Consider the following 20477-nt stretch of genomic DNA (forward strand, 5'->3'; position numbering starts at 1 on the left):
ACATTGGGCTCTCTGCTCAGTGGGGAGCCTGCTTCCTCCTCTCTCTGCCTGCCTCTCTGCCTACTTGTGATCTCTGTCTGTCAAATAAATAAATAAATCTTAAAAAAAAAAAGAAAAACTGTTAAAACCATATGATTTCACTCATATGTGGAACTTAAGGAAACAAATGAACAAAGGGAAAAAAGAGACAAACCAGAAAAAGACTATATATTACTATATAGAACATATATAGAACAAACAGATGGTTACCAGAGGGTGGGTGATTGGGGGGATGGGTGAAATAGGTGAAGGGTATTAAGAGTAGACTTTTCTTTCTTTTTTTTTTTTAAGATTTTATTTATTTATTTGACAGACAGAGATTACAAGTAGGCAGAGAGGCAGTCAGAGAGAGGAGGAAGCAGGCTCCCTGCTGAGCAGAGAGCCCAATGTGGGGCTCGATCCGAGGACCGTGGATTCATGACCTGAGCTAAAGGCAGATGCTTTAACCCACTGAGCCACCCAGGTGCCCCAAGAATGGATTTTTCTTGATGAGCACTAATATATGGAATTGTTGAATCACTATATTGTACACCTGAAACTAATTAATGCTATGTTAACTACACTGTAATAAAAATAAATAAATAACCATTAAAATAAGATTCTGGAATAGATGGTTATAGTATCACCTCCTGAGGGTAGCTCTACACTGAGGAAGGAGGTATTTGCCTTCAGAGTTCCTTCTTTCAGCACAAGGAAACACATACTGTGGCTAGTGTCAGCTTAGTCACTACTGAGACACAGGGTGGTGATTGCTAAGAATTTAGGTGTGTGAAGTGCCTCCCCTGAGATGCCATGAGCTTTGCAAGAGTATTTAGTAATAATGGATACTAAGATTTACTCTTTGCTTCCGTGGTTTGAAGAAGCTAGTCTTTGTGGGTTTGATTCTTTAAGATGGAATATTAATTTTTAAAAATGCTAAAGATCTGTGTATATTGTGTCATTTTCATATATTCATAACTGAGAACTGACTTCTCAGTTTCCATTTCCATAATTTTCTCATGTTTCATACAACTTACTTTTTAAAAAGATCTATTTATTTTAGGGAGAAAGAAAGAGAGCCTGTGAGCATGGGGAGAGGCAGAGAGAGAAAGAGAGGGAGACAAGCAGACTCCCTGCTGAGCACGGAACCTGATCCCAGGATGCTGAGACCATGACTTGAGCTGAAACAGAGTCAGGCAATTAACCGACTGAGCCACCCAGGCACCTCTTGATACAATTTTCTTTTAAGGGCAAAGAGAGTTGTTCTCTTAAAACTACACATTTTGATCATGTTCTACTCCTCTCTAGAAGCTCTCTTTCAGGGTTATCTTCAGATTAGAATGTCTGAAAGTATGCATCAAGGCTTTCCAGCATTAATCCAGATTACTTACCATTCCCTCTCCCAAACCTACCCTTTGTTTCTATCTATTAAGGGAAGTTTATCCTTTGGAAATTGTACCCTTCTCTCTAAAGCATAAGATTCACATTCTCTGTGAAGTCTTTCTTGATAAACCTCATTTGGTTTGGTGTAAGCCCCCCACTGTCCTAACCACCCCTCAGCATCCACGTTTACAGACCTCTCCAGCATTTGAAATTTATTCTGCATGTTTTATGAGTCTGTTACTATGTAATTGCATACTTTCATTACCCTATTTTTTTCTTCTGACTCACCTTTTCAACTAGCCACCCCCTCAAGGGAGGCATTTGGTATCTTTAGAGCCTTTAATAAGCTACATATAATGACCCCATAGGTAAAGAAGAGGATGCATATCATCAGGGCAGATCAGGGAAGCCAGTTAGAATGGTGAACTGGAAAAAGACATCAAGAAAGTAGGTAAGGATAGACGATAGAAAGATACTGCCCCGTATTGAGACCATCTGGTTACATGCTTATAAGTGGGTAACTGACAGGATCTTTCCCCTGAGAGGTATACTAAGGTCTTCCAGCAGCAAGGTGGTATATACATGCCTTGGATTAGGATACAATGACCAGTTCTGTAAAAGGAAGCAGTGGTCTTCAGTCCAATTTCAAACTCCTCCACTGATTCACTGACTGTCCGATTGTGAACATCTACCTTGATTCCCCAGTGTTTAATTCTTTTTTTTTTAAAGATTTTATTTATTTATTTATTTGACAGACTGAGATCACAAGTAGGCAGAGAGGCAGGCAGAGCGAGAGAGGAGGAAGCAGGCTAACCCAATGTGGGGCTCGATCCCAGGACCCTGGGATCATGACCTGAGCCGAAGGCAGAGGCTTTAACCCACTGAGCCACCCAGGCGCCCCTCCCCAGTGTTTAATTCTATTTGCAAAATAGGTATTTTCAATTTTTTCACTCACTCTCTAGCTGATCTCATCGAGCTCAATAGCTTTAAATACTTCTCTCTTGAATTTGAGACTCATAGACCTATTCACTTACACCACGTCTTCATTTGGATGTGTCTCTTGGACATCTTAGACTCAATATAGCCCAAACCAAACCTTGATTCTCACCCCTCAAGCTGCCTCCACCCTATTTCAGTAAATGGCAATTCCATCCTTCTAAAAACCCTGACTTTGACTTGTACCTCACACTTCATATACAATCTATCATCAATTCTGTTGCTCTACCTTCAAAATATATCTACAATACAACTATTTCCCACCAACCCTACAGACACTATCTTGGTCTAGGCCTACATCATCTTCCACCCAGATTATCACAACAGTTTCTTAACTGTTCCCCTGGCTTCCATTCTCAACTCCTTATAGTCTGTCTATAAAGAAGCTAGCCTGCTCACTTCAAAAGGAAAGCCATACCATGTCACACCTTTACTTAAATTCCTCCACTGACTTCTCCTCATTCTAAAGAAGAACCAAAGTTCCTCATACGGAATTCAAAGCTCACTAGTTTTATTACACATCTCTTTGATCTCATCTTCTAACACACTCCCTCTTGTTTATTCAGCTCCAGCCACAAAGGGTTCCTTCCTGTCCCTATGTCAACCACTTTACCTAATTAGCATTCTATCCCACCATCACTCTTCACCAATCCTGCTTTATTTTCTAAAGAGCACCTACCATTACATAACATATTTATTTTTCATCTTGTTCCACTAGAATGCAAACTCCATGACAGCAGAGGTGTTGTCTGTTCTGTTCATTGCTTTCCCCCAATACCTAGAATAGTGCTCCTCTGTGTAGCAGTAATAATTTCCAGGTATGAAATTCAAAGGATTTTTCACTTCATTGGAGACAAGCAAGCAAACAAAAACCTATTTTGGTTGCTCAGATGATCTTAAAATAATCAAAATACTTCTAGAATGAAGCTAGATTCCACAGCATCCATCAGGATTTACAACTGTAGGAAATGATGAATGACAGTGTTCAAATACGCAAGCCTTTCAGATGCATCAGAATCACAAGAACATGGCAAGAATCACGTGCCCAATTAAATGAATATTCTTGGTACGTATTCACCAGCTCGTAAACAGATGTTGACCCTGAGCAGACTGTCCTGATGACTCTGCTAGGAAGAAAGGAGTGACATCACTGGAGAACCTCAAGGCATATGCTCAGGCAGGTGACACACACGCACACACCGCCTAGGCTGTCATTGCTGAAATCCATGCTGACTGCCAAAGAAACCTGTCTTATGACCAACTCTCAGAGGAATTCTCCCAGCCTGACGATCACCTCTAACTCCTCTGCAGTTAAGGTTATGGGGTCTCTCTGTGATCAGTGCTATGTTACGCTCCTCAAATGCATATTTGTGATACCTTTTCTTGTTTAGTCAAACACTTATTCATGAAAAAAGGAAGGAAATAGAATTTGTTTAAATTCAGTTTCTAGGTCCAAGGCAACCTATTAGGGCTGTCTCCAATACTGAAGCCCCGGTTGTCATCAGTACCTCTCTCCACAGTCCCCTCAAACTACTTACTCTCTGTATTGCGCCCCCAACCTATTATCACCCTAAGCAATACTCCCCAAACTGTCAATGCCTCAAACAGATTCCTCCTGCCATCACCAACCACCAGAGACCCCTCTTCTGTCATTCATACCTCCAGAATTCCCGCCGCACCGAGACTTCCCTCAAGAAAGCCCACTATGAAAGCGCTATCCTATCAGCCATACCCCCAAACTCCTCTTCCTGTTACCAACGTCCACCGAGCCCCGACTCCTGTTACCAGCTCCCGACATCCCCTTCCCGGTCACCAAAACCCTTAAAGACAGCCCTGTAGTGAACGTCATCATCCCCACTTCTCCGCGGTAGCCCCTCTTGGAGCCGTCTCCTGCCCCGCCCCTTTACGTGTGGCCTCGCCCCCCGGCGCGCGCCCCCCGAAAGGCGCCGGAAGCCCCGCCCCCGGCCGGTTGCTAGGCTCCGGCAGCCGGAAGTCCCGCCTGTCGTGTAGTCGCAGCCGCCGCCGCCGCCGCCGCTGCCGTCGTTGTTGTTGTGGTTGGTTCGCTGAGCTCCGCGGCTCCGAGAGCCGGCTTCATCCCTTCCCAGCCGCCGCCATGAAGTGGATGTTCAAGGAGGACCACTCGCTGGGTAAGGGCTTCCTGAGAGACCGGGTGGTGGGCGGGTCAGGACGGTGGGTGGGCCCCCTCCCCCACTCGGGCCGCCTTGGGCTGGACCGGGAGGGGCGGATGCCGCGCTCCGGCCTCGGGTCGCTGAGGCCTCGGCGCCTCCGGCGGCTGCCCACGGATCTTGTCCCGCCCTTCGCCCTTCTGCCGGGAGGCAGGGGCCGAGGGCCGAGGCCGCTGAGACTCCGGAACAAGGGCCCCGGGGCGTGCGCAGGTCGCTGGGGGAGGAGGGTTGGGGACCTGGGAACCTGAGGTCGGGCAGGAGCGACCACCAGTCGGTCTATGTCTCCCACAGAACACAGATGTGTGGAATCTGCGAAGATCCGAGCGAAATATCCCGACCGGGTTCCGGTGAGTGCACTCCCCGCCCCCTCACCTCGCTGTCACCCCGTCGTTTAGGACTCGTGATAAGGCCCCGGGCTATTCAACAGTTGACAAGTTGAGGTTCCAGTCCCAGTTATAGTAGCAGACAGGCCAGACTGGGTTAGGGGCCTTCCGGGTCCGTGGCGTGAGGGGCTTGAGCTGGTGCTGTTCAGGGTGTCTCAGTGCTGAATCTCCTGATCTAGGCCAGTGAGCTGTCTGCAGCCTCTGGGCTCCCTCGCCAATTATGTAAGGAACGATGTTCTAGGACAGGGCAACAGGTCACTGCCACTTTTGGGAACAACGGTGGAGGTAGACTGTCACTTTGGTCTTAGAAGTGGTACTTTAGTCTCAGGACACTCATCTTTAACTTTGAGCCTCTATCTTTGCTTGACTTCTGGCTTCCTTTCCTCACCAAAAAATCTGAGAAGCCTCTGAGAACCCTTTCTCTAGTTTCTCCTTAATCAGTAATAAATATGATCCTATATTTCTTCTGTGGTAGGGGGTAAGTTTCTGTAATCCTTAACTGATTTTTAAAGGACATCCATGCCTGTCATTGTAGCTCATTGTTTGAACAATTCCTTTGAGGAGGGATCAGGAGGGACACATTTGAAACCTAGTTCAGGGAGAAGCAACAGGCCAAATGAGGAGCTTGGTTCTTGGCTGTCTGGGATTGCCACCCATTCCTATTAGGCCTTCCTTTCCCGTTTCCTGTGTTCCTTGGGATCTTCTCCTCTGGTGTGAAGACAGATCCATTCTGGGGTCCTGGAGTAACTGGCTGTAGATGAAACTGTTACCAGATAGTCTCAGTTCTGCCCAGACTAAGTGTTGAAAAGCTTTGTAGTAAGGGCTGTGTTTCTCTTATGCTTGCTGAGATCCAGGATGATAAACATAATTGACCACAGAAAAGCACTTTCTGTTTCTGTATCATACATTTATGTCAGTTCTTAACCTCCAGAGTTAAGAGTTTGTGGTTTATTAAATCAGGGGCCTATTTTCCAGTGTTGTGCAGTTTCCCACCCACCTCCTTGCCCACATACTATTCATCAGCTCCCTGTCAAGGCAAGGCCAGAAGAACACAGGGCTAGAGCCTCACTTTAGAAATCCAGTCCTGATCTCTGTTTGCTTTCCTAGGTGATTGTGGAAAAAGTCTCAGGCTCTCAGATTGTTGACATTGACAAACGGAAGTATCTGGTTCCATCTGACATCACTGTGGCTCAGTTCATGTGGATCATCAGGAAAAGGATCCAGCTTCCTTCTGAAAAGGCAATCTTCCTGTTTGTGGATAAGACAGTCCCACAGTCCAGGTGAGAGGTGTTTACTGGCATTGGCCATCTGCTTGGCTGTTTACAGAACTCTAAATTTTGGAGGTCAGAAAACTCTTAGAGGTCCTGACTGGAAGTCTGGATTTTGTGCTCCCTGACATGAGGAGTTCGAGGAAAATAAGAAAGGGCTGTAGTGCATGGGAATGTACTTTGGATCAAGAAAATAGAACAATGGGGCGCCTGGGTGGCTCAGTGGGTTAAGCCTCTGCCTTCAGCTCAGATCATGATCTCAGGGTCCTGGGATCGAGCCCCACATCGGGCTCTCTGCTCAATGGGGAGCCTGCTTCCCCTGTCTCTCTGCCTGCCTCTCTGCCTACCTGTGATCTCTGTCTGTCAAATAAATAAATAAAATCTTAAAAAAAAAAAATTGATCAAGTTTGGACTTAAAAAAGAAAAACCTGAAATCTAGCCTCAGACCCTCACGAATCCTTTAAAACAGTTGAGGATTTACTTAGGCTTAAGCCATCAGTAGAACTGAAGCCTAAAATGAGGTTTTCTTCAAATGACCCATGAAATAAGTCCTGCCATTCTCCACTGGGAGCCTGTGGGCCCTGCTGAGGCTCGGCTCCAGTTAATCATCCTGCCACTGGCTCTCCAGACCTAGTTCTGTGCCCTTGTGCGAGCCGAGCCCATAGCTGCCTGATCCTCAGGTATGTTGGAATGGCTACTGTCCAGCAGAAATTCCCCAGGGTCTCTTTATAGACTTACACCTCCCTCGTACCACCTGCTCTGAATGTCAGAGTCATTGCTTCTCATCTTGGAGACCCAAACTAAGCCTCATTTGTTACTCCTCCAAAGTAGTACTTCTAAGGCTTTCAGAAGCCCAGGGAACGAGGCCCATGTGGCCAAAATATGTTTCCTTTGAAAACCCTTGAAAGCTCCAGAAAAGGTGTAAGCCAAATTCCAGTCCTTTTCCTATGAAAAGTAGAGAGCTCTGGCTATTTTTTGGTCTGAGTTTTGCTTTCCCAGTCTCAACTACCTCCATTTCCTGTGTTTGGCAGAGAAGCAGGTCAGGGGAGAAATGAAATGCTCTGCCGGAGGAGGTAGGCCTCGGCCCTGCCTGCTAGGTGCCGTTGGCCTACTACAGCTATAGTTCTGGAAGCTGCGGTGTTGGCAGAGGCAGTCTTGCCGCCTGTTGGAGCTCTTCCAGCTTTCCTTCCTGGGCCTGTAGGCTTCGTGGTGCTGGGTGCACTTTTCATCAGGGTTGGAAGCCGTGGGCATCTGTGGTCACACTCAGCTTCTCTCAAGGTGGTGGGAAAGTAAGTCCTCACTCCTTCCACCTGCAGCTTCTGCAGAGTCTTGGCGACCCTGTCTTTCCTCCTTCCTGGAGGTGGCTACTTAGTAGAGGAAGTAGGTGACTATGACCTGTGGCATTGAATTTATTTTGTCAGTTCTGATCCCATGATACTTCTTAAAGGAAAGGCTTTTGGAGACATTGTTACTCTGATGGCTCCACATTAATCTAGCAATTAAAATGGCTGCAGATTAGCGACTGCCCCTCCCTCCATTATCCCTGAGCTATAAATAGAATTGGAAATGAAAGTGATTCTCAGGGCAGCAGAGGCTGCTTCCTTTTCTCTCCCAGCCCCCTTTGCCTTTCCAGGCAGCTAAGAATCAGCTCTAAAGCAGATGACACCAGTGACCCAAGTCAGGTTTTCAGAGAATGACTAACCAGGCTTGCTCTGCCCAGGCCTTTGGCCTCAGTTAATGGCTTTCTGTCCCACACTTAATGCAGCAGTTTGGTTTTATTAAGAAAAATGGTTTCTAAAGTGGTGTGTGACATCATTGGGCTTTATGCAGATGCTGATCACCTGACGGCAGCACACACATAATCACACAGGGTCTCCCGTGAAAGCTGGTGTGTGACTCAACCCTGCCTTCTGCTCCCCAAGGCACTTCAGCAGCAGCCTCTTCCTCAGCTCCTTCCAGCCTCCTTAGGGAGGTGCGGGGCCTCCGTTAACCTTCCACCAGGGCTTGCAGCCTTAGGAGAGTCTGGGGACACGGGAGTTGGGAAAGGGTGAATCCAGGCCTGCAGGAGCCCTCTCCCATCCCGTAACAGACAGAGCTGCGGGAGCGTCACGTGTGAGGTGGGAGGCGAAGCAGAGGTAACTTCAGTTATTCTTGCCTTGCAGTGGAACTTTGGGAGTGTGTTCTGGAACACAAGTGATTATCATGTAAAAATGTGGTGATCGTTTAGAGTAGTGAGTATTAAATACTGATTCTAGAAATAGAGACCAAGGCAAGTCCCTGAGAGTTTTACTTCCTGAATTCTTTCTGAGTTCTATTTTTTTTTAAAGCAGGGCTGGGGGAGGGAATCTCACTCAGCTCCCTTTTCCCATTTAGCATTGGAAAGCTGAATTCTCTGCCTAGGTTCCTGTATCCAGAATCAGCCCCAAAACAAAAGAATTGTGTCTTGGTGCACACCGAGCTTGAGAAAGACTATCAGTGTACAAGCTTCCCAGTCATAGCATTAGGGGAGAACCCAGACCTGGCAATAGTATCTGCGTTTTGGTCTTTGTTTAGAACACAGACGAGTCTTGTTAATCCCCATTTAAAATAGAAACAGTAGTATATTATTAAGTAAAATATCTCTAAGATGTGATAATTTGGGAATGTTAGTTACATTTGGAAACCAGTTTGTTTAATATTGTGGCGCTTAGTTGCTTCTTCGATTTTAAAGAGCTATTAAGTAAAAGTTGTGACATCTTACAGTCCATCCTTTATTTAGAAATGTGCTTAGATTAATCACTTTTGATCATTTCTAGGTAAACATCTCTTCAAAGGTTTATTCCCGCAGTAACAGAATAGGGTTTATTTATTTATATCCGAGAAAAATCTGACAAAAGGAAGAGCCAGTAGTTAATTTTTATTTTTCAGAATGTTGGGAGCCTTTCTGGCTACATTACCTCTCACTTCGAGGTGGTTGCCTTCCTTTCCAGGGTCCACAGCAGTGGCCATTGTCCTCCCCCCTCACCCCTGCTATCCTCCCCATCCTCCCCTGCTGGAAAGAGAGAAGTCCAGGTCCAGTGGAAGCACGTGGGCACCAAAGCAGATGGGTGTCCAGGTGTGTGCCCGTCAGGCCAGCCAATTCCTGAGTCAGGCTGGAGCCCACAGCTTTCATGACCTAACCTTGGTCAGGGGCTGCGGAGGTTCTGCAGGGCTTAGGCACCCACACACTTCTATGTCGGCTGCCCCCTCGCATGTGCTCTCGAGTAGCTTAAAGCCAGAGTTCGCCCTCAGCAGCACGGCCGTTCCTGGATGGGGACCCTTCTGAAAGGTGCCGTTGTTATTGGCTGGTTTGTCTGAATCTGGGTGACTCCGAATGGAGGGTGAGTGACCGTTTTCGCAGTCAGTTTAGGTTCATTAGACTCGGTTCTTCAGGGCCCCACCACACCTGAGATGGGTTCCGTGGCTTGAATCTGCCATTGGCTTTTCCCATCTCTTTCCTCGTCAGACTCACGAGTGTGGAAGGTGGCGGGCCTCCTGGTGCTCAGCCGCACCCTTCCGGGGTGAGTGCCTGTCCTCGCTGATGTCACAGTGGTGAGCTTTAGGGTCTGAGGTCATCTCTGCGTGTCTTCCTTAGCCAGTAACTTGGGCGGGAAGCTGTGGAGGTGCAGCGTGGCCCGCAAGTTGTCGGCCGTCCCGCAGGCCTGTGCTGCTTAGCCCGAAGGGCGCGTCAGAGCCGCCGGTACGAGCATCCTCGGGCATCCCGGCCGCGGCCTGCCCAGCGCTGTGGGGCTCGGGCTCTGTGGCCTCTGAGATGGAGGAAGCTCCTCAGAGGCTTGTGGAACTTGTCCTAAACTGACAGGCCAGCCTCCTGTTGGAGACTGTCCGCTGACTGGGGTCGCGTTTTGTCCCCCTGCACTTCCATTTAACTCTTTAACGGGACTCAAAATGTCAGCTGTGTTTGCGGCCAGCTCTTTTTGGCTCCACACCAAATTATTCGGCTTTGTATGTGTGTGGCCCGATCCCATAAGAGCTATTCTGAAATCATACCGTAAGATGTCTCGGTGTTCTCCTGTGGCACTCAGTGACTCTCAGAATCGGGCATTCGGTCCCGGGCTGCTGAATGGAGTGTGCGGCGGCTCCCCGCCGTGAGTGTCGCCACTTTCCAAGTGCCTGCCCAAGGGCTGTCCTCTGCGTGTAACACCCAGGGCTGCTGCCAGCCGAGTCAGGTTTCCGACGAGGCTGCGTGACAGAAAAGGAGAACAGCAAGAGGACTCTTAAGAGTCGTAGCACAACCAGCCGGTTGTCCCGTTACAGGATCTGAAGGAGGGAGTTGTGTGACGCGGAGGCTGGCAGCGGCTGCCTTCCTCGGACATCTGTTACAAATGTAGAGTCTCGGGCTCCGCTCTGACCTCCCGAATCCAGAGGCGCGCTGGGAGCAGATGCGCGAGTGATTTCGGGTGTGTGTGCGTGTGTGTGAGCAGCTGTGTTCTCGGGAGATCTGTGCAGAAGGTACAGGATGCCGACGTGAGGGCAGGAGGACAGATCTGCGTGTTCACTTGGAGGCGGCACGGCTTAGTGCGAAGCACGTGTCCTGGCGTGGATCATGTAACTTCCCTGTGTGTCATTTTTCTTATTGTTCCACTTCTGTTGTTCTCTGTAAACTGTGCCTTGTGATCCCTTTGAGGGTGATGTTGCCTCCGAAGACTGCCGTGAGGATAAAAAGAATAAACTCACAACAGTGCTTGGCACATAAGTCTTATAATTCGGAGTGTTATGATCCCCTCTGCAGCAGCTGGGGCACAGGTTAAACAAATGTATAAGCCCAAGTTTTACTTAAAAGACAGTGCAGTTTAGAGACAGGCGGGAGCGAGAGCCACATGGTGACTGGCCTCTGCTGGCACGGTCTTCAGGCCTGCCATAGGCAGCGAGGGGCCCTTGTTCACCACAGGCCGAGTCTGGGGTGGGCCGCCGGTATTTACATAGCTCCTCAGGTATTTCTTTCCTTTTTTTTTTTCCCCCTAAGATTTTATTTATTTATTTGAAAGAGAGGGAGAGAGAATCTGAACCAGACTCCCCAGTGAGTACAGAGCCCGGCATGGGGCTCGATCCCATGACCATGAGATCACGGCCTGAGCCGAAACCAAGACTCGGACGCTCAGCCAACTGAGCCACCCAGCCACCCCTCCTCAAGTATTTCTAATTCAGCAGTGGGATTTGGAGTATATGCACTGGGGCTTCTGACTTGCTAGGAACGGCATACTTGTCAGGTGGAACTAGATGTGACATTGGTATCAAGCGGTGGCTGCCTTTGAATTGCACACAGTCTTTTACTTTGCCTCGAAATCCCTCTGGTAATGAATGGCTTTGGGGAGATGGTGGCACAGGTGCTCACCAAGGTCATCCTGGACATGTGGATGAGGTGGGCTTCGAGAGCTGTGCAGTAGCTGTGGCTGTTTTCCCTGTCCCCTCACCCCGAGGCATCTCCGAGAAAAGCGGGAGTCCTGGGGCATTCCCAGCCAGCCGGGTGGAGGTCTTGAGAGAGGCAGGCAGCTACGTGTCAAGCCTTTGGCTGGTCGCTGGCTCCTCACGGCACTTCCTAATCACATGGCTCTTAAAGACGAGCGTGGCAGACAGACAGAAAAGACAGATGGGACGCCTGACTGGCTCAGTCAGGTAGAGCCTGCAAATCTTGATCTCAGGATCCTGAATTTAAGCCCCGTGTTGCTTGCTTAACATGAGAAAAGCAAATACATTAAAAAGAAGCACAGCTCCCTCTGGTAGAGAGACTGTTTTTTCCACCTCGCTTCACCTGGAATCATCTTGGGCAGTTTAAAAACCTGCTGATGCCTGGGCTTGAGCCTGGAGATGTCTCAAAGCTCCCCTGTGATTCTGTTGTAGAGCTGAGGCTGGGACCCACTGCTCTCCGGGGCCTCATGCTGGGGCTCCTCCCTCTATCCACCGTCCCTCAAGTCCTCACGTGCTCCAGGGCAGTGCTGTTGAGAAATGGCATGTGAGCCACATGTTCTAGTGCATTAAAAAGGAAACAGGTGAAGTGAATTATATTTCATGTATCCAGTATATCCAAAATGTCATTTCAACATGTAATAAAAATTGAGATTTTTACATCCTTTTTTCCCCAGCCTGCTTGAAATCTTGTGTATGTTTCCCATGATGTTGTTACACAATGTAACAACACATTCCAGTTCAGACGAGTCTGAGCGTGCCGCCTGGAGCCAGCGGCTACGCTACCGGACAGCCATACTGCAGGACATTTCTCTCCTAGCAGAAATAGTGCGCGTAGACAGTGCTGGGCCAGGGCGTCCTTATTTTACACATCCCAGGTTAGAGCTCGGGAGCACCGTGTTAGTTACCAGATGCTGATGACAGGTCATTTGTTCAGACTCATCCGCCCTCATGTTGTTACTTAAGAATTCTCATCTGCCCACGCAGCCAGCCGGGCCAAGCTGGCAGTTGGGCAGGAAGAACAGGAAAAGGAAAACTCCCCCTTGCTCCGTGCGGCCTGTGTCCCCGTTTACACGGAGGTCCACGCGGCCCGCTGGGAGCACACCAGCAGAGTGGGGCAGTCCCAGTTGTACCAGCTTGCGGCCCTACCCCCCTCTGTCACCCCGTGGCCCTTGTTTTACTGAGTCCTGCTTATAAGCTGCTGTTGTGGCCTGTGCAGCTAGTGACCTGTGCCGTCTTTGGCTGGCTGTCAGACTGCTGTCTCACTGGTTCTCGGTGACCCCACGTGCGGGGGCACACTGACGCTCAGCACACATCTGTGCCGCCTGCTGTTCTCATAGTGCAGTCACGTGGCCACAGCTCTCCTGGGGTTCCCCGTGGTACTAGTCTTAACTCTGGAGCCTGTACAGCTCAGATCCGTGGCAGAGAATAGATTAGGTCTCCTGTACTGCATGCGGTCTGTTTTACCGCTTAGGAAGACCAGCTTTCCTGCCCACACATGTTTAGTTTCAGCAGTATCTATTTCTGGAGGGTTCTTAGGAGCTTTGGGCAGGGTTTCTTCGGATCCCAGATACAATCAGGGCTTTTTGCATTACACGTGAGGAAAATAGCTTCTCTTTGATGGCACTGATGCTGATCACTGGGTCACGAGGGTGTTGGTGGGGGGAGCTTCCACAAGACTGAACCCACTAATATTGATCATGTTAGGTTCAGATTATAAACCTTCACATAAGCCTGAAGGAGAAGCAAGCCCCATGTAGTTTCTTTATCTTGGTCCTTCACCCATGCAGGGATGGGCCTCTTAGGCTCTTAATTTTGCTTAGGTTTTATCTCCTGCCCTTGGCATCCAGAAAGCATTCAGGTGCTAACCAGGCAAGCCCACTCAGGGAGCCAGCACTGGCCTCTGAAGGAAGAATTTGGCGTGAGTGTGCAGCGGATGGCCTTGCCTCAGGGCAGGAGGGTGGAGATTTGATTCTAGTCTTATTTACTGATTGCGAAGAGCCTAATTTATTTTAATCTTTCCTGGCTCCATTTCCTTTCCGTAACACGGATTGTTGGCACACAGCAGTGCTGAGATTGGAATTACTTTCACTTTCATAATCTATCACCCAGGCAGAGTAACTGGTCCCAGCGGTCTGCCCCTTATCCTCAGATCGTCTTTCTTCAAACACCCAGACTCAGTGACCAAACCCAATTCTCAATGTTGTTTTTTCTTTTCTTTCAAGCCTAACTATGGGACAGCTTTACGAGAAGGAAAAAGATGAAGATGGATTCTTGTATGTGGCCTACAGCGGAGAGAACACTTTTGGCTTCTGAGGGCCAGCGCCGGGCTAAGTGCACCGTTCCTGCTTGTGTATCTTGTAAATAGCCGGCCGTTTTCAGTTACCAGACCTCTTCACATAGACCTAAGTAGTGCATTTGTAACTGGATTTATTTCTTAATATATTGGAAGGTTTTGTTTCCTTAGATTAGTAAATTATCATACAGAGTTTTATTTTGAGTTTTCCTTTTTGTGCACTGTCCTCATGGCTGTACCCTCCAGGGAACCTATTCTCTGAGGATCATTATTTAATGAAGATATTTCCATATTAAAGTGAGGTAGGTGGGGTATTAAAGTGAAAGGGAGGGAGATGATACATTTCTTCTGGATTATGTTTGAAGTGTTGAAGATGGCTAAGTATTAAAAGCACCCAAATTAAATCCTTAGCAATCAGACACTTGCTTCACTAGATTTTGCCAACTGCCAATCATGTTGGACTGAGCTAATCTGTTCCTCTTTCTGAAACTATTAAGGTAAATAATTAACAATAAAACTTCCTCTTATAAAGGCATTGCAGTGTGACCATGTCCTTTTTTCGCTTTCTTCCAGAAGGGTCAGAGCAGTGGCTTGGCGTCTGCTAGGCGAGCAGCAGTAGGGTTTGTGGAGCCGCTGGCTGCACAGCCTGGGACAGGAAGCAGTGATCTGTGTCTTAAGAGAGGCTTTTTTTTTTTTAAAGATTTTATTTATTTGACAGAGATCACAAGTAGGCAGAGAGGCAGGCAGAGAGAGAGGAGGAAGCAGGCTCCCCGCCGAGCAGAGAGCCCGATGTGGGGCTCGATCCCAGGACCCTGGGATCATGACCTGAGCCGAAGGCAGAGGCTTTAACCCACTGAGCCACCCAGGCGCCCCGAGAGGCTTTTTTTTTGATGGTTTACATATCCAGATGGTTCCGATACAAATATTATAAAAAGGTAGACCTTGAGAAGTCTTCCCACTATTGTTTCCTGATCCCTAACCTTCTGCCTTATGGGAAACTACTTTTTTTTTTTTTTAAGATTTTATTTATTTATTTGACAGAGAGAGAGATCACAAGTAGGCAGAGAGAGAGGAGGAAGCAGGCTCCCCTCTGAGCAGAGAGCCCGATGCAGGGCTCGATCCCAGGACCCTGGGATCACGACCTGAGCCGAAGGCAGAGGCTTTAACCCACTGAGCCACCCAGGCGCCCCTGGGAAACTACTTTAACTAGTATCTTATTTCTTTCCAGTATTTATTTTTGGAAATATAATTAAATGTGAATATATGTCCTTATTCTATTTTTTTCCTACAAAAGAAAACATGTATTTATGTATGTTGTTTTTTTTTCATTTAACAGTATATCCTGCTGACCTTTCCATATCAGTTCATAGGGAAACTTTTTTTTCATTTTCACAGCTAAATGGTATTGTGCTGTGTGAATATGTTATTACATACCTAGCACCCAGACCCCTATTAATGGCCTTTGGGTTATTTGCAGCCTTTCAGCATTACGTACAGTGTTGGGATGATAACTACACACACGGCCTCTTACTTACATGTACCTGCACGCTTCATGGGGCTGCTCTCCAAGCCCTCTTCCTAGAAATCACAATTAGATTTTCCCATGCCCACGAGTTTCATGATTTGTCACACATAAATATGTAGGCTTGCCAGAACACAAATGAATCTAAAAGGAAAACTTAGTTACTTTCCCAAATCTTCCAAGGATAGCCTGTGTTGGAGGGTAGAGCCCTACATAGAGAATCACTAGGTATCACCCCACGATCAACATGTAGTTTATTTATTTATTTATTTATTTTTAAAGATTTTATTTATTTATTTGACAGAGAGAAATCACAAGCAGGCAGAGAGGCAGGCAGAGAGAGAGGAGGAAGCAGGCTCCCCGCTGAGCAGAAAGCCCGATGCGGGGCTCAAACCCAGGACCTGGGATCATGACCTGAGCCAAAGGCAGCGGCTTAACCCACTGAGCCACCCAGGTGCCCCTCAACATGTAGTTTAAATGACTCCCTTAAACTCTGTCCTGGGGAAGAAAGATCTTTAGCTTTGTCTTCACCAAATTATAGAAGCAACCTGTCAAGGCCATCTACTGAGGTCAGCTCCCCAACTGGGATCAGAGGAATCACTTGTCATTAAGCATCGTGTAGGTCTTTCCCAAACCTGCCCCAACAGAATCTGCGGTCTCTTTGCTGGTAGTCTCAAACTAGAAGCAGGTACAGGCTGACCTCTGAGTGAGCAAGGGAAAGGAAAGGAACAAATTCTGTGTTGAAGGGAATTTGTTTGCGGTGATGTACACCCAACTCGAGCTGGCTTAAGCTCTAAAGAGGCCATTAACTCAGTTAGTTCACTGGCTTCAGACATAGCTCACACCAGAGGTCGATTGATAACATCAAAAGTCTTTCGTCTTGGTTTTGTTTCCCTCTGTGTTGACTTCACTCTCAGGCAGACTCCTCTCATGTGACAGCAGAGTGGCCCCATCAGTGTAGCAAATCCAGTGGAAGAGCATTTCTTCCGAGGGCAGTGTCAAAAGTCCCCTGGAGGACTCCAGCCTCACTCGAATTACCAAAGAGCCCTCACCCTTCCTGCCTGAGACAGGGACTGGTGGGAAGGAAAGGTAAAACCCTCCTTAACAGTATGAACAGAAGAGGATTGTAGAGAAATGGGGGAGGGCTAGCTTTCCAAAAGCGTTTTGATCTGTTTGTTTCACAACCACAAACCCACAAATGCAACGGAACAGACATAGTAGGGGAAGAAGAAAATAAAGCAAGGGTCACCAAAGCCAGCTGTTTTTCTTTCTTTTAAAAGTAATTTTTTAGGGGTGTCTGGCTGGCTCAGTTCGGAGAGCATGTGACTCTTGATCACTGGGTCGTTGAGTCTGAGCCCCATGTTGGGCATAGAGATTACTTAAAAATTTTTTAATTAAAAGATAAATTTTTATAGTTTTTATCAAGCTCTCGTTGGATAGCAGATGATTTATAAATATTATTAAAATTAGTTTTCAAAAGGCACTCATGAGATACAGGTAGTGTAATTCTCATAGCTATCCCGCTACCAAGTGACAGCAAAGACACCAGACTTGAGATTTAAGAGGAAAGACAGTTGGCCGTGTGAAATCATGTCATGGTGTTTGTTTTTTCTATTTACAATGTGCTTCACGCTGCTGGACAGTGAGGCATAAACAGGAATAAAAACATTAGCTCATCCTCCAGAAGCTTACAGTATGGGGGTAAACCTACACATAAACAAATAATTAAAAAGTGATACTAGAAAGTATTCTTGGGTCAGAGGAGGGAGCAGCTGTTATCTATAAAACAAGCTACTGAGGAAAGCAGCCTTATTTGTAATACCAATAAAAATGGATTTGTCCATCTTGCCTTTAGGATGTAGCATCTGAATGAAGGTTTGAAAAGTTAAAAAAAAAAACAAAACCATCTAGTTTCCCCTAATTCCAGTCCTTAAAAGACAGTAGCAAAGTTTTACAGGTGAATTTTATCAAACTATATAAGGACACCTTAACCCATTCTTAAATTTTCAGAGATTAGAAAACGAATGATCACAAATTGATTTTGACACTGAAATCCCAATGCCAAAACTTCGTAAGAGAAAAATTACAGATTGATCTCATTTATCACCACAGAAAAATCCTAAATAAAATACTAATAAATAAAATTTTGCAGTATACTAGAACAGTTATGACCGAGGCACCTGGGTGGCTTAGTCAGTTAAGCTGGGTCATGATCCCAGAGTCCTGGAACCGAGCGCTGCTTTGGGCTTCCTGCTCAGTGGGAAGTCGGCTTCTCCCTCTGACCCTCCCTCCTCCTGTGCTCTCTCACTTACTTACTCACTGTCTCTTAAATAAACAAAACAATCATGATCAGGTAGAATTGAGCTCAAGAATGGGTAGTATATCACCAAAGGCAAGGGAAGGAAGAGCAAAAATGAACTCTTGGGACTTCATCAAGCTAAAAAGCTTTTGCACAGCAAAGGAAACAGTCAACAAAACCAAAGGACACCAACAGAATGGGAGAAGATTTTTTTTTTTTTAAGATTTTATCTATTTATTTGACAGAGATCACAGGTAGGCAGAGTGAGAGGGGGAAGCAGGCTCACCTCTGAGCAGGGAGCCTGATGCCAGGCTTGATCCCAGGACCCTGGGATCATGACCTGAGCCAAAGGCAGAGGCCTTAACCCACTGAGCCACCCAGGCGCCCCTGGGAGAAGATATTTGTACATGACAGGGTAAGTATCCAAAAATCTATAAAGAACTTCTCAAACTCAACACCCAAAGAACAAATAATCCAATCAGGAAATGGGCAGAGGACATGAACAGACATTTCTCTAAATAAGACATCCAAATGGCCAACAGACACATGAAAAAGTGCTCGATATCACTCGGCATCAGGGAAATACAAATCAAAACCACAGTGAGATACCACCTCACACCAGTCAGAATGGCTAAAAGTAACCAGTCAGGAAATGACAGGTGTTGGCAAGGATGCAGAGAAAGAGGAACCCTCCTACACTTACACTGTTACCCTCTTACCCTCTTGCATACACTGGGAATGTAACCTGGCGCAGCCACTCTGGAAAACAGCATGGAGGTTCCTCAAAAAGTTGAAAATAGAGCTACCCTACGACCCAGCAATCGCACTACTGGGTATTTACCCTAAAGATACAAATGTAGTGATCCGAAGGGGCACGTGCACCCTAATGTTTATAGCAGCAATGTCCACAATAGCCAAAGTATGGAACGAGCCCAGATGTCCAACAACAGACGAATGGATAAAGAAGATGTGGTAGGGGTGCCTGGGTGGCTCAGTGGGTTAAAGCCTGTGCCTTTGGCTCAGGTCATGATCTCAGGGTCCTGGGATCGAGCCCCACATTGGGCTCTCTGCTCAGCAGGGAGCTTGCCTCCCCCCCCAACCCCGCTCTCCCTGCCTCTCTGCCTACTTGTGATCTCTGTCAAATAAATAAAATCTTAAAAAAAAAAAAAAAGTCTACCAGGGCTTCTACTCACCGTGTCCTGGCATAAAGCCAGCTAATACAGTAAGAGAGGAAAAGTAAATGAGAGGCATAAAAATGAGACAGGACGACTCAAGTGTTCTTATACGTAGACAGTAATCGTCTATACAGAAAAATCCAAGAGAATCTGTAAAACTTCAAACAAATAAAGTTCAGCACGGTTGCTGTATACCAGAGGAGTTACACATATGGATGCTGTTTCTACATATCATCTGTAACCAATTAGGGAATATAATAGGCAAAAAGATCTCCTCAGTTAGAGCAAACATCTATAAGTGCATAGGAATAAATTTCATACGATATACAAGACCTTCACGGAGAAAATGACAAAACATTATTGAAGGACAAGAAAGAAGACCCAAATGAAAGGAGATACACTAATATTCCCAATATCTGAGGATGAGAACTCCCAGTATTACAAAGCTGCATATTGCCGTAGATTAATCTATCACGCAATTCCAATAAAAATCCCAGCCAGTTTTGTTTTGTTTTGTGGAATCTGACAACTGATGCTAAATCCATCCAGAAGAGCAAAAGGCCAAGAATAACCAAGAAGTGTTAAGAAAAACAAGCTGGGGAGACTTATCTTAGCAGTAGTTAACTAATTAAGACTGTACCATATGGCACAGAGATAGACAAATAAACCAGGAAACACAACAGAAGCCCAGAAACAGACGAATGTTTAAAATGTAACAGTGACAGCATGAAAAGCAAAAGGGAAAGGATGCACTGGTTAATCTCGGAATCTGTCATTGGCTATATATATGGAAAAAATAGATCCTGGGTCATCGGGCTCAGTCGGGAGAGTGTGCAACTTGATCAAGCTTACGGGTTCAAGCTCCATGTTGGGTATGGTAAATATTTACTTAAATATTTTTAAAAAATAGATCTTCATATTTCACCAAGATGAATTAAAGATTTAAGTGTGGAAAAGCAAAACTTTTTTAAAAAATCTAGAAAAATCTAGAAAAGAAATTTAGAATATCTGTGACTTTGGAATAGGCAGGGAGTTCTTAGACATGAGACAAAAATACAATAGGGGCGCCTGGGTGGCTCAGTCTATTAAGTGTCTGCTTTTGGCTCAGGTCATGATCCCAGAGTCTGGGATTGAGCCCCATGTCAGGCTCACTGCTCAGAGGGGAGTCATCTTCTCTCTGTCCCTCTGCCCCTCCTCCCCCGCCATTCATACCCTCTCTCTCACTTACTCTCTCTTTCAAATAAATCTTAAAAAAAAAAAAAATACAATAAAGTAAAAAACTGATATATTTAAGCTCATTACATTTAAATTTCTTAATTAAAAAAATGAAAGGATTTTGCATAAGGAAAAAGGTACTATAACAGAATAGGAGCCACAGATTAGGTGAACACATTGGCAACAGATACACATTTTTTAAAAGTATTTATTGGGGCATCTGGGTGTCTCAGTCGGTAGGCATCTGCCTTCGGCTCGGGTCATGGTCCCGGGGTCCTGGGATCGAGCCCCACA

At 46.4% G+C, this 20477-nt stretch overlaps 1 protein-coding gene across 1 annotated transcript; it reads left to right on the forward strand.

The window, feature by feature from the left end:
- The first annotated feature begins 4360 nt into the window (after positions 1-4360).
- On the forward strand, positions 4361-14507 carry LOC111152932 (GABA type A receptor associated protein like 2). Its single transcript, XM_022511676.1, has 4 exons — positions 4361-4544; positions 4875-4930; positions 6074-6246; positions 13902-14507. The coding sequence occupies exons 1-4, from the start codon at positions 4511-4513 to the stop codon at positions 13990-13992; spliced, it is 354 nt and encodes a 117-aa protein (XP_022367384.1). The 5' UTR covers positions 4361-4510; the 3' UTR covers positions 13993-14507.
- The last annotated feature ends 5970 nt before the right edge of the window (positions 14508-20477 follow it).

This window comes from Enhydra lutris, unplaced genomic scaffold (assembly GCF_002288905.1).
Source record: "Enhydra lutris kenyoni isolate GAN:26980312 unplaced genomic scaffold, ASM228890v2 scaffoldscaffold30, whole genome shotgun sequence".
NCBI classification, from domain to species: Eukaryota; Metazoa; Chordata; class Mammalia; order Carnivora; family Mustelidae; genus Enhydra; species Enhydra lutris.